This window comes from Calonectris borealis, chromosome 6 (genome assembly GCF_964195595.1).
Source record: "Calonectris borealis chromosome 6, bCalBor7.hap1.2, whole genome shotgun sequence".
Classification (NCBI taxonomy): Eukaryota; Metazoa; Chordata; class Aves; order Procellariiformes; family Procellariidae; genus Calonectris; species Calonectris borealis.
In genome coordinates this window covers 2,225,914-2,238,229 of record NC_134317.1, presented here as the reverse complement: position 1 = coordinate 2,238,229, position 12,316 = coordinate 2,225,914, and the positions used below count along the sequence as shown (strand labels likewise).

General features: G+C 41.5%; 1 protein-coding gene across 5 annotated transcripts in view; it reads right to left on the bottom strand.

Annotated features, from left to right (window-relative positions):
• CACNB4 (calcium voltage-gated channel auxiliary subunit beta 4) overlaps positions 1-12,316 on the bottom strand; it is a 110,120-nt gene that overhangs the window by 14,854 nt on the left and 82,950 nt on the right. For all 5 annotated transcript variants that reach the window (XR_012674027.1, XM_075152657.1, XM_075152659.1 and 2 more), the window contains 6 exons: positions 9,907-9,983; positions 9,513-9,532; positions 9,323-9,403; positions 7,149-7,207; positions 3,077-3,186; positions 1,383-1,534 (listed from right to left, as the gene is read on the bottom strand). Coding sequence is in view for 4 of the 5 variants with exons in the window: in XM_075152657.1 (XP_075008758.1) it covers positions 1,383-1,534; positions 3,077-3,186; positions 7,149-7,207; positions 9,323-9,403; positions 9,513-9,532; positions 9,907-9,983 (499 nt within the window). In the remaining variant the exon portion in view is untranslated. The remainder of the gene's footprint in view (positions 1-1,382; positions 1,535-3,076; positions 3,187-7,148; positions 7,208-9,322; positions 9,404-9,512; positions 9,533-9,906; positions 9,984-12,316) is intronic.

The window sequence follows — 12,316 nt, the reverse complement described above, 5'->3', positions numbered from 1 at the left end:
CCTTCTGTTACTGCGGGTCCCTGCCACACACTGCAGTGGGCCCACGCTTTTCTTAGCTTTCCTTCTGCTTGCCATGTTCTTACAGAAGCCCTTTTTGCTACCCTTAAGATCTCTTGCTATTTCCAGCTGCAGCTGAACTCTGGCTTTCTTAACTTCCCCCCAGGATGTATTCCTGCTGGGATGCCTGTCCCCACATCCATCTTCTGTGTGCCTCCTTTTTGTGTTTGAGCTCAGACCGTTCCCTGCTCATCCACACTGCTCTCCAGCCCAGCTCCATAGGAACAGATCATTCTTGTGCTTGGAGGAAGCTGTCCATGAAGATCACACAGCTCTCCTGAGCTTCTTTGTTATCCAAGAGAGTCTTTTATGGGATCCTGCTGAACAGGTCCCTGAACAAGCCAGTTCTAGGGTCCAGGTCTACGATTCTGTTATTTGTACTGCTCACTTCTCTCAGGATCTTGAATTCCACCATCTCATGGTTGCTGGAGCCAAGGCTGTCCTGGACCTTCACAACTCTGTCCAGTTCTTCCTTTTTCCCCCCAGTAGCTGTCCTGGACCTTCACAACTCTGTCCAGTTCTTCCTTTTTCCCCCCAGTAGCAGGTCCAGCAGAACCTCCCCCATCACTTGCTGGACACCTGCACCAAGAACTGGCATACGGCTCTCTGCAGATCTCTCTGATGTGCCATGGTGGTCACTCCAGCAGGTGCTGCGCAGCGTCCCACCATCGCTGTGCTGATTCCATGAGACCCAGAGCCTCCGTCGTGATTCCAGGCCCCCTTTGCACTAACAGCCATGGTCGCGGTGGGTTCCGTGCTGCACTCCAGAGCAATAGTCACATTTATGCTCCATGGCAGGAGCTGGCCAGCAGCCTGGCCACACCGGTCCAGACCCAGCTGTAGATGGTGCACCAACATGCCCCAGGCGGAAGCCACAGACAAAAGCAGACAGGCTTTGTTTGTGATCAACAGAAAACCATCATTAACTGCTTGGGAAGTGGGCAAAGGGCTGGGTGTCTTCTCTGAAGCTCAGCCTAAGGTTACGGCTTGGAGTGAGACAACCCAGAACCACAGCTGTGTTGGGGTAGGGGGGCAGCAAAGGGACTGCCAAGGGGAACCAAGAGCTACAGAAAGAATTTGCTCCTCAGGAATTTTGTCTACTGAATTGATAGGTGCCTTGTCTAAGGCTCAGCCCAATGCTAGGTTAAGGTTTAGGGCAGAAAAAAGAAACTGCATCAGACATTCCCTTGTGAAGCCTTTGTTCTAAAAATTTCACTTTTTATCTCTTCACCTCACTCTTAATTTCTTCAGGTGCAGATACTCACTCCCACACTGCCCTCCAGGTCCCTCTCAAATGCACGTATTTTAAGGGTGAGATACATTACCTTTGGAGAAGACACTTTAACATGGACAATAATTGGTGCTAAAGATGTCTTGATAAGTTGTGCAGGGTGATTGATAGTGTCTGCATCTAGGACAACCAGTTGTAAGGACCTTGCCAGCTCAAAGATTCTTTCAATTTCACTCTGTACTTCAGCTAGTAAAGGAAAACAAAGGTGAAAGCCATTCAACCCCAGCATTACTTAGACAAAAATATCATCACCCATTTATTTTCATAGACCGTATACATTCACATATGAACTCCATATGTGAATTACTGTAATTTCCATAAAATAACCTATTACTCAGGGCAATTTTTTAAATAAATATTACCTTTAAGACAATTCTGTTGCTTGAAAATACATACATACTACGTTCCTTTATACTATCAGTGTATTTAAACATTGGCACAATTAAATGCATGTTTCTATTAACACAAAATAGACTCAAGTATATTTTCCAAATCTGCTAAATAGCTTAGGAGTCATAAGATATTTTATTTTCGACAGCAAGTGATGTATGGATATTTCTTAGAACTTTTTTTGTTCTCAGATTGTAGTTCTGATTTAACTTAAACAAGAGACTGTATGAAAAGCAGAACTGTGACCTCCTAATTCTATAACCACAAAAAATTGTTTATGTTAAATAATTGACAGGGTATTATTTAAAAAGACCCTAATGGCAATGTTCATACCAAAGCACTTTTGTCTGAAGAAAAAGAAGAGATTTATTTCCATGTAAATTATATTTCTGATATTCATTGTTCTGACCCTTCTTAAACATTCATATGCATGTGATGAATTTTAAATAGATAAACTCAGCAGAAATTGAAGCCTGTAAGTTCTACCACCAAAGCACAAAAGAGCTGTATGTCAGCAACTCACATGCATTTAATTCGCCTAAGAGCTGTTCCATAGAGCAACGCATGTTCACAGGCACAAGAAGATTTAGTACTCACCTTTGCGGCACTTAATTTTGGGGTGCCTAATCCTGTACTAGAATGCCAACCAGAAGTGAAGCTTCCTACGACCTGTATCTCTAGTTCAAACAGTCACTCAGGATGTCAGAGAATTGGGCTTAAGAGTCTTTTCTTCCTGAGAAGACTGAAAACCAACTCCTCCTACCTCCTAGGTAGTTACTGGCATGCATATACCACACACAAATTTCCACTCTTGTGAAAGAAATAAAAATTCATCAGGCCAGTGTAACCCAGCAGTCACGACACTGTGAGGAGAGGGTGGGAAGACCCAGAGCCTCATGGCTCGACAGCAAAATGAAGCTGAAGCTGTTCAACATCAAATACAAAACCAGTCCCAAGGTCAGGAACAATGTTTCCTTCTTGGCTGGACAAGGTGAAAGCTCTAAGGCACCTTGTGGTGTGGAATTAAAAGCCAACTCACTTGGGAGGAAACAGCACTGAACCCATATTGTGACTGCAGGCCCCTAACTCGTCTTTTGCAGCTATAACACTGCTTGCTCTAGCCCAGGTAATTGCTTAACGCGAGGCTAACGCAGTGCTCTGTTGCCACTCCTCAGCCAGGAAAAATTTGTCTCCCATTTGAGTATGTGAAATTCAGAATTATACGTTAAAATGCTGTAGACACATCTAAAATTGCAGCGCTGATGACATCTTGGAGGCTGAAATCCTGTCACCTTCCTCCAGGATGGAACCAGAATTACATCTGTGTCAATGTCTTACCTAAACTGGATCTTGTATTTGACCGCTCGATTATTGCCCTCTTGCTTGGATTATTTAGAACAGACCTCTTAGCAAGAGAAATGTCAGCTGTCACTCTAGTTATTGATATCCTATGAGTAAGAACACAGGACAGAACAAAAACAGAGTAGTCAAATTTTCAGTGCACTGTGCATGATTTACAGCTACATTCCATTCTAAAGTGCAAACACAATAAAATACCACTCAGACATATTTTATAGCTGAGTTATGTCATCATTAAAGAACAACTAAAGAGAAATGCTGCATAACTGTAAAGTGTTTTGTATTCCCTATGCTATTGTAGAATCTGGCATATAGTTTCTGCTATTCTACTTAATGCATTATTTAACTTTTCTCCTCCCCAGCTCACTCATCTCCTACACGAATTTACACAGCACCACAAATAGTACAAGTTATGCGAGTCTTAGGGCATACAGAACAACAGAGTCGTAACAGTAACAGCACTTCTCTTCCCAGATAGTTAAACCTGACATTGCTGAGCGGTAAGGAAGGGCCGTGTTTGGACATCTGAGCAGACCACGTCACTCATATCTGAGTGCCTGCGAGTCACTGAACAGAGCTGCTTGCTCTGGGAGACTGGTCCTCCAACACGCGCTCCCCTTTTCCAGACAGGGAGCTGTGCCGATGGGCTAAGTGACTTGGCTCATGGTTGAACAGGAGAAAAGTAAGTTGAGCCACAGCTCTCTCTACTGCTGGAGCCTCCTCTTTCACTTAAGGAAGGGTGATTTTTTTACTTGATCTGTCAGTGAGTTGACAAGCGACAAAAGGTAATAAAACAAAGACCACACAATCACTTCACGTAAAATCCATTTAGGAGGACTGTGATGAGCCAAAAAGCCATGAATAATGAAAAGAAAGCAAGCTGGAAATGACTGCAGCTATTCCATAGAATGTAAGATTTATGCAGCTCTAAGGGAAATTATCAGATGAAAGGTTAAAAAGAAGTGCAAGTACTTTTCCACATAATACATAAATAAATCTATCGCCAGAAAATACAGTAGAGACCAAAAGTATAAATGAGTTTAAAAAAGGAATGGGAGAAATTAATGGATCATGGGTCTAGAGGTGACGATAAAACACGGTGGTCCAGATCGCACCTCTGGCTCAGGCTGCTCCTAGATCTCTGACTGCTGGAATCAGAGACGTGTAACAGAGGAAGGACCACAAATGCTCACCTACTGTAACAGAAGCAGCATTTCATTCTTCCTGAGTAAGAAGTAATCCTAAATCTCACTGTTACTGAAAGATGTTAAGAAAAAGAATGTGCCTTTGCTATGTTTTGTTTACACAGTGTACACAGAGTCAGGCTTGGTCTATGCATCAGTGATTAAATACAATGCATTTGGAAAACGATGCCGTTAGAGCCTCTGCAGCAGCCATTCCCTGAACGCCTTGTGCCAGCCAAGCTTTAGCAGACTCCTTTCAGCAGGCCTGCACAACACAGCCCTCGGGCCTTCCCTTCAGCTCACCGGCCAGAAGAGGATGTTGCAGTTACAAAAGAAGGAGCTGACAGAAGCCAAGTGTATTAAGAGGTAGGGAAGGAGTCCTGCTAGTTCAAGTCTTACTGAAGTCTTTTGAAAAGCTCCTCCTTGGACAGTCATTTTCCTTCTTGGTAATGCAGACCTGTCACAAAATTGCAGAAGAGATGGAGAAAAAGAGAAAGAAAAGAGGGGGGGAGGAAAAGACTGCAAAGCCATAAAAGTTGGCAGGAGGACCAAAAAGCAGCTGAGGTGTCTGCAAAGGAATTTAATTCACTTTTCTAAAGTCACTGTGAGCTAAAGTCAACTGTATCAGCTTGCTTGTGGCATTTAACTTTTTCAGTGCTGAAATTTCATACTTCTACCTGATCTAGTTGCCAATATTGCTAACGGCAATAGGATTTCCAAAAAAAAAACCTCATTCCAGGCAGAATCTCTCCCTTTTGCCCCTCTGTGCAGTCCAAGGGCATGGTGGGGAAAAGACAGAAGAGCAAGGCAAGGAGCAGTCCTGCCTCCCATCAGATTAAGCAGCCTAAATGGGTGTGTCTAAGTGTGTTTTACGTTTTCTTCTCTGTATTTAGGCACTGCTGACCTTCGTGGATCAGGCCTCTGCTGAGAACATTCTCATATAGGGTATAAAAATATACCTCATAAAGGATATATTCATAGCAATCACATCGCGGCAACTGGAGATGACTTATCACTTCCCGTTGCCATGGCTTCCTACCGAAAACAATGACTCTCGGTTACCACCAGCATATGCAAAGCTGACAGACACATGCCAACAGCTGGAAGAGAACATATGCTGCGGTTCTGTACCTACACCTAATGCAAACGGGCACCGGAGCTCATGGAATGAGCTGCAGTGGAACCAGAGCAGTCACACTGCTCAGGAGTGGGGAGAGGAGGCACCGACAGGACACATGAACAGCTCAGAAAAATGACAAATTTCACTGCAGGCTGCCACGTACAGTGCTTCATCTGTCAGGTTTTAAATCAATTACTACGTTTGTAGAATCTGCTAAAATCACTTGAGCTGGGCAATTAAAAACAGGGGAGGAGATGAGGTATTTTGCACAGAAGTTGATCATTAAACGTTTTGCCTAAGCTGTGGATGGGTTAGTTCAGCACTGCCATCTCCTCACTGCACCCCAAGAGGTACCTTGACCATAAATCCTACTCCACATCTTCTAAACAACAGACACTATTATTTTCACTGTCCTCATGCCAATGTTTTAGGTATTTTCAAACCTGACTTACTGTTATATAGTAGCTAGCACAGTATAAGCTCCTTTTCACAGTTAGAATATACTGAACAAACTAGCATGAAGGAAGGGCAGAACAGCCCAAAGATGTAGCAGGCACCTGTGACCACTGATCAGCTCCAGTGGAAAAGAAGAGATGCCATGGACCAAGCCTATGTTCCTAGGAAAGAAATCCAAATTATCCTTCACGCAGCTCATCAGGAAATATTTTCCATGTTCCAGCTGAACAAGATGAACCCTCCTTACAATTTCTGAAGTTCTGACACACTTTCTTCTATATTTTAGTTCTCATCATTTCCTTCTTCAAAATGCCTTTTTAAGTATTTTTGGCTACCAAGAATATTTAAGAGTTGATTTTTCTTAGTTGTTGGTCTGAAGCACCGTTACTGCACCCTGTTGAAATCTGCTGTTTCTGCTACTTATTTCAGGGCTAGGGTGTGATTAGTTTTATTTAGAGAACATTCTGCTGTAAAGGAGCCCGGAACTTCACAAAAGGTGCTGGAATGAACCTAGCCCAAATAGAGCAACTTCAAAATAAGGTCAAGAGGCACTTATTATTTTGTCTCTGCACACTTCAGCGGCTCACTGAGCTGGTCCAGCAGTACACACTTTTGTATCCAATGGTTAAGAAATTTTCATATCCCGAAAGGACTGTGAATAAAACTGTACTTCTACATGCAATCAGTCATGCTTTCTCAACTGTTCCGTGACATGAAAGGAACTGGACAGCTCTTTGAAGAAAAAATAAAAAAAAAAGCAATCCACTCCGTTCAATTTACCCAACATGCAGTCAGCTCAGGCTGCAGAGCAGTGGCCTGGGAGCTCCGGAGGGAAGAGGGCCAGCAGCGAGGCAGGAGCCGGGCTCTGCCGAAAGGTTGTTCACTGGGTGGCACCACTCCCTCTGACTCCCGGCTGAAGGAGGGGCATAGCCTGCTTCCCAGGGCAACGTTAAAAACCCAAGCCTGGTAATGCCATCTTTAAAGATATTTTGGCACTCTCCATGTGCTCCAGTCACGTTTCATCTAGATTTCTCCTGTAACTTCTGGCTGGTAAGATACTGTTCTGTTAAACCCAAGAAATCCTACTACAGACATAGCAGATATGAAGATACATGCACTTCTAGTAATACTGTGTTCCACCCCACAGCTGGCTGCATTTCAGTGTCGATATAAAGCCAGTAAATGAGTTTTGAACATGCATCAATCTTCTTGCATTAAAAAAAAAAAAAATCACTAAAATATTAGTAACACATGGGGGAAAAAACAGCATGAAAAGGACAGTATTTCTCACCTCCCATCAAACCTGTGCTTCAGGAAGTCAAAGAGAGCTTTCTGCATCATGTCTGTCACCTTTGCAGAGGTGAGGAAGATTGAACAGGGAGGATTGGCAGGGAGAAAAAGAAGTCAAAAGTAAGAAGAGAGATAAGTAGAAGGTAAGGATACTGCCAACAATCAATACCTTTTACAGGTAGCAATCATTTCATTTTCATGCTCTTGGCAGTACGTTTTGTAATAAATACTTGCAAGTTTTCTGACTCATTCTCCAAAATGCGGAATGGAGGATGTGAGAGCTGTCACTCTTTCTGCTCATCTTGACTTGCAGTGAAGCATTAGAGCACACCTCCCCACCTTCCATAGCAATACCATTCCCAACAGGCTTCAGAACATGTCAGAAGCATATGGGACTATTCGGGTTGCATAGATCATTTGTTTTTTTCCTACAGTAACATCATTAGAACTGGCTTAAAACTTCAGATACAAGATTTATCGTGTTGGATGACTGTTCTAACAGAAGAGGAAAACTATTCTCAGAGAGGCATACAAGCAGAAAAAATGGATGCTTCTGTTCCTGTACATGGTAAAGCATCCGAGAGATGCTCAGCCCCAATAGCTGTCACCTACTTTATTGAATGAGCTCCTTGTCCTTTTCAGGACAACTCAGGCTGACACCTATTATCTGCCAGTCTAGACAGGAACTTAATCAAAGCCCCCAGGCCTCTGGCAGTTTATTTCTCCTAGGTTATCTTTCAAAATGGTTCCTTCAGAATTCAATCAGAAAAAAAATAGTGAAAAGAATTTTCCCATGTAGGCTGCAAAGTAAGATCAACGCATTTCTGTTACGTAGACCAATATTTGTAATTGAAATTCATATTCTGTGTTACCATTTATACACCTCTATATGTTTAAGATGTCATGTTTAGCATTATTTTCTTAAACAAAGGCAGGATGCAATATTTGTAGGTATGTATTAACAAAGAGCCTCTCTCCCCTCCAAACTTGAAAGTGCCTAGGCAAATCAATCTGTGGTGCAGGCACCATGGAAGTCTTACTCCTGTCAAGAAACATCACCATAAAATTAAAAGGCAGAGACTAGAACATGAAGTACCTGCTTTGCTAAACTACACTTTCAATCATTCTTACAAAAAAACCAATGCAAGAACACCGCGTTATGCTAATAATGGTACCATGTTGTAATCTTCCAAAAAGAACCATTCCAATATGTTTAATAATATCCTATAAAGTACTAACAACATTAATTAAGCTAAATGAAGTGTATCTTTGATTTTATGTTCATGTTCATTTACTTCCTAATTCAGCAAAACACTTAACAGATGGTTAAGTTCACTAAAATGCCCTGCTAAAAGCCAATGCTCGTTTATCACGTGCTAAATGCTCATTTGAATCTGCAGCAGCCTTGAAAAATGGGTGTCCTGTTTATCTGTGCATGTTATCATCCTATTTCCACACTGAACAGAGGCAAATAATTTAGAAGGGTTAAAGGTTTCTTTACATATATATTTCAATGTACTAATAATCTTTAGAAAAAAAGGTCAAGAAAACATGCTGAAATAATAATTAGTTCCCATATTCAGTTTTAGGTGCTGGAGAATAGTCCAGCTACTTCATTTGCCAACACTGAGTTTCATGGGAAGATGTAAAGTTTTTAGAAGTGAAAAAAGGAAAACAACGGGGAGGTTTCTTCAAAATTTTTGCTAATTAAGTTCCAAGCATGTGCTAGTTTGACTAAAATTTTACATGTATACAGAAGTCTAGCTAGTTAATTTGACTGCTCCAACTTTTTCTTGTAGTGGACACAAATTCTCTTTTTCTTACTTGATTTAACCAAGAATTACTGTACTGAAAATAATGGATGTGCACTGCGTTTAAAGTAGTAAAACTGCACAGAGAGCACCAGCGTGCTTATGTTACCTACCCTTCAGCTGAGACATCACAAGAAACAGACACTGTTGCAAGGTAGAAAAAAAATCCAGCTGATACCTCGCCCAAATGGTGCAAAGTGCTAACTATGCTCTTAAGTCTTATCTAACATTTTTGACAATTATTTAAGCCAAGATCACCTTAAATTATCATAAAACAGTTGCACCGGACCACACAGACTGAATGTACTAAGGAAGATTATAGATAAGAAAATACTAACTAATTGCAAATACCTGGAATACATACCTCATAGCCTTTCAGTGATGGACCCACCAAGACAACAGGCCTCATTGATGGGACTACATCATATGGGGGAACATGTTCTGTCTAGAAGAAGAGAACAACCCTTCAGATCATTAACCAAAGAAGATCCGTATGAAAATCCTGGGAATTATGTATTAGAATTAAATAAAATGAAAATGAAAGTACTACTTACCACTTTTTGTTTCTGTTTTGCTAAAAGACCAAACGAGAACTTGGTTAAAAAACACACACTGTGTATAACAACCATAACTTGCAAACAAAAATCCCTTTGTCAATGCACTTTCGACTTCTCTCAGTGCACCTCGTGTTTGGTCAGCCCTGTTTAAATTGGTCATTCATTCCATTCTGGGGCAGCTGCCACTTCTCCTGAAATTTTTTCCCAGTCCCTTAGCAACTACCGCATTTCTAGAAATAGATGTCTTTCTCCACCTCCGCACACAAGCACTTTTCTGTAAAACATCTTAATAAGTCAGCAAAGGGGGGAAACCCACATTTTTTCGTATATGGTTTTTAAAATAAAAGTATTATAAATAGCAAGAGTTTCCTTAAATAAAATTCTGTCTTACCTGTGGAAGTGGGTGTGGCTCGAAACGTGCCAGAAACCATTTCTCCGAGACTTGAAGAAGAATTGCCACTCGATTTCCTATGGTATCAGAAAGCGCCCCATTAACACCAAGTGCCCAGAGATGCAAACGTGCGAGGTTTTAGGCAGCAGCTATGAGAAATTGTCCCATGAGAAATCACAGGGTAAAGGAGAGTCTTCACCCACATTCATGCTGCAAGAAAGCTTCCTCTGAAGCGAGAGGTGAAGAGCACCAGGCAGGGACATGGGGAAACCAAAGCGTCTGTAATTAAGTAGACCTCCATGCCTGGAAGAGCTGCGTAGAGGCTGCGAGGGGAGAGCAGGTTCCACTACAAACTGAGCAAAGATTTTCCGTGATCTGCCTGTAGGCTGGGAAACGGAGCAGCTGTAGTCATAGACATCTGCTAAACTCAGCGCATAGCCCAGCTCTGCACGAGATCCCCCACCCAGCACTCCTTTGTCTTGCTGGGTCTCTCTACCAGCATACATAAGTAGCCAGACACATCTCCTGGGAGGTTTGGGATCCTAACTGGTGGTTTAAATAGCTTTTGTTGTGTAGCAACAGTGGTTTAGGCAGCTTCTTTTTCCATTCGCTGTACCTCTCTGCTTCCAGCCATGCAGCTGTGCCCCTGTGCCCTGCCCTCTTCTCCCCATTTGATGCACCCAGCACAAACCCGCAGCAGACTGGAACAGGAAACTGGTTTGGGGAGGGAGAAGATGTTCAGGTGAATCAGCTCTCTAATTCAGCTCATTGCACAAGCAGCTGAGGAGGAGATGGGAGGAGGGAAGGACAGCTCAGGGCAGAAAAAGGAGGACTGTTTAAGCAATCTGATTACTGCAGGTGACATAGTCCCATGGTACAATCCACGTCTTCAGCACAGTATATAGTATTTTTCATTACATACAGACTGACAAGCAAGAGGATGCTAGTCCCAATCAGTATTTTGTCCTTGCTTTCTTGCCGTATGCTCTCCAGAGCAGGGATTGTTTACTCTTGGACTTGGCAAATCCCTTGCAAACATATACTAGACTCTAGAAACCTTCTTTAATAGATAACTTTTCACTGCCTTACTCAGACAAAACTAGAATTCTTCTTCATTACATAGAGTCTTAGTATCACAGCTAGTCACAGCTTTTAAAGAAATCTTAAGGGACAGATACTGTATGATTATATCTAACAAAGGCGCTCAAAAATAAACTATTTTATCATTATACATTACTTTTAATTTTATCATACAAATCCAGGAGTGTTAGTGCAGACTACTTAAAATCTTAATAGATATCCTTTACAATATTACCCCTGTCTCTTTCATACTTGATTTCATTCCTAATATTCTCCATAGGTGATATTAGACAAAATCTTTGCAAGAATTGGTAATTCGGTGGAGTCATGCCCATTCACACAGGCAGAGAATTTTTCTAATATGCTGTATCTGAAACAGTATCCTAAATACTCTGTTACTGTCCACCTCTCCGAATTAGATAATCTTCTTTCTGTACATTGAAATATACTGGCTTCCTCTGAAGCTATTTCAAAAATTATAAAAGCAATTTGGAAAAAGCACAGTTAATGCTGTTCAATCATTCTAAAAACATTTCCCCAGATGGTTTATACTTGAAATGATTCCTGACCTTGATTAAGTATATTAGTATGCCAATTCCCTGACAGTACTATACAGGCTAAATTATGCTCCCCTTACTGCTCTATATTAGGTCCAGATTCAATTGGCTCACATCTCTTTACTCTGCAGTACTAAAGGTTTTGTTCTCCTTGTTATCTGTGTGAACATTTAAATTTCGTTTTCAATTAGTGGGACTAATACGCTAGTAGTAAAGTAATTAAAAAAAAAAAAAGGGAAAAGTATTTTGTGCATTCAGCCAATAGAAGAGTGAATTCAGTGTCTGAACCGAGATTATGAGAAAACAGTTTTACTTCCTAGACCTGTGACCAAGTTTGTATTTTTCCAGGGACCTGCAATCTCCAGCTCTAGCAGCATGGAGACACAGAACGGTCCGGCTGGAAGATGAAGCATAAAGGAAGCTGAACAACAAAGCTCATCTTATGAAGTTTGAAAAGTCTGATTTTGGCCAAAATGGAGAGAAAGAAAAAAAGAAAGAAAAAAGCCATAACCATAAGAACGTAACAGTTGGGAAAAAATCTGGCAGCCTTTGAGCACCAAGTTGACTTAAACCCATGGGGATGTAAAACTCTCTAGCCCTTCAGAAATTTCTGTCATTACCACTCTTACTGTATTACTGATCTTTCCTAAAGGCAATACAGATTTTTTCTTGTTTCTCATCGTCAATATCTAACACGCCTATTCTCTGCAAATATGTGTTTTCATTTGGAATCCCAAATCAAACACTCCTCCAAATGCACTGCAATAAAAAAG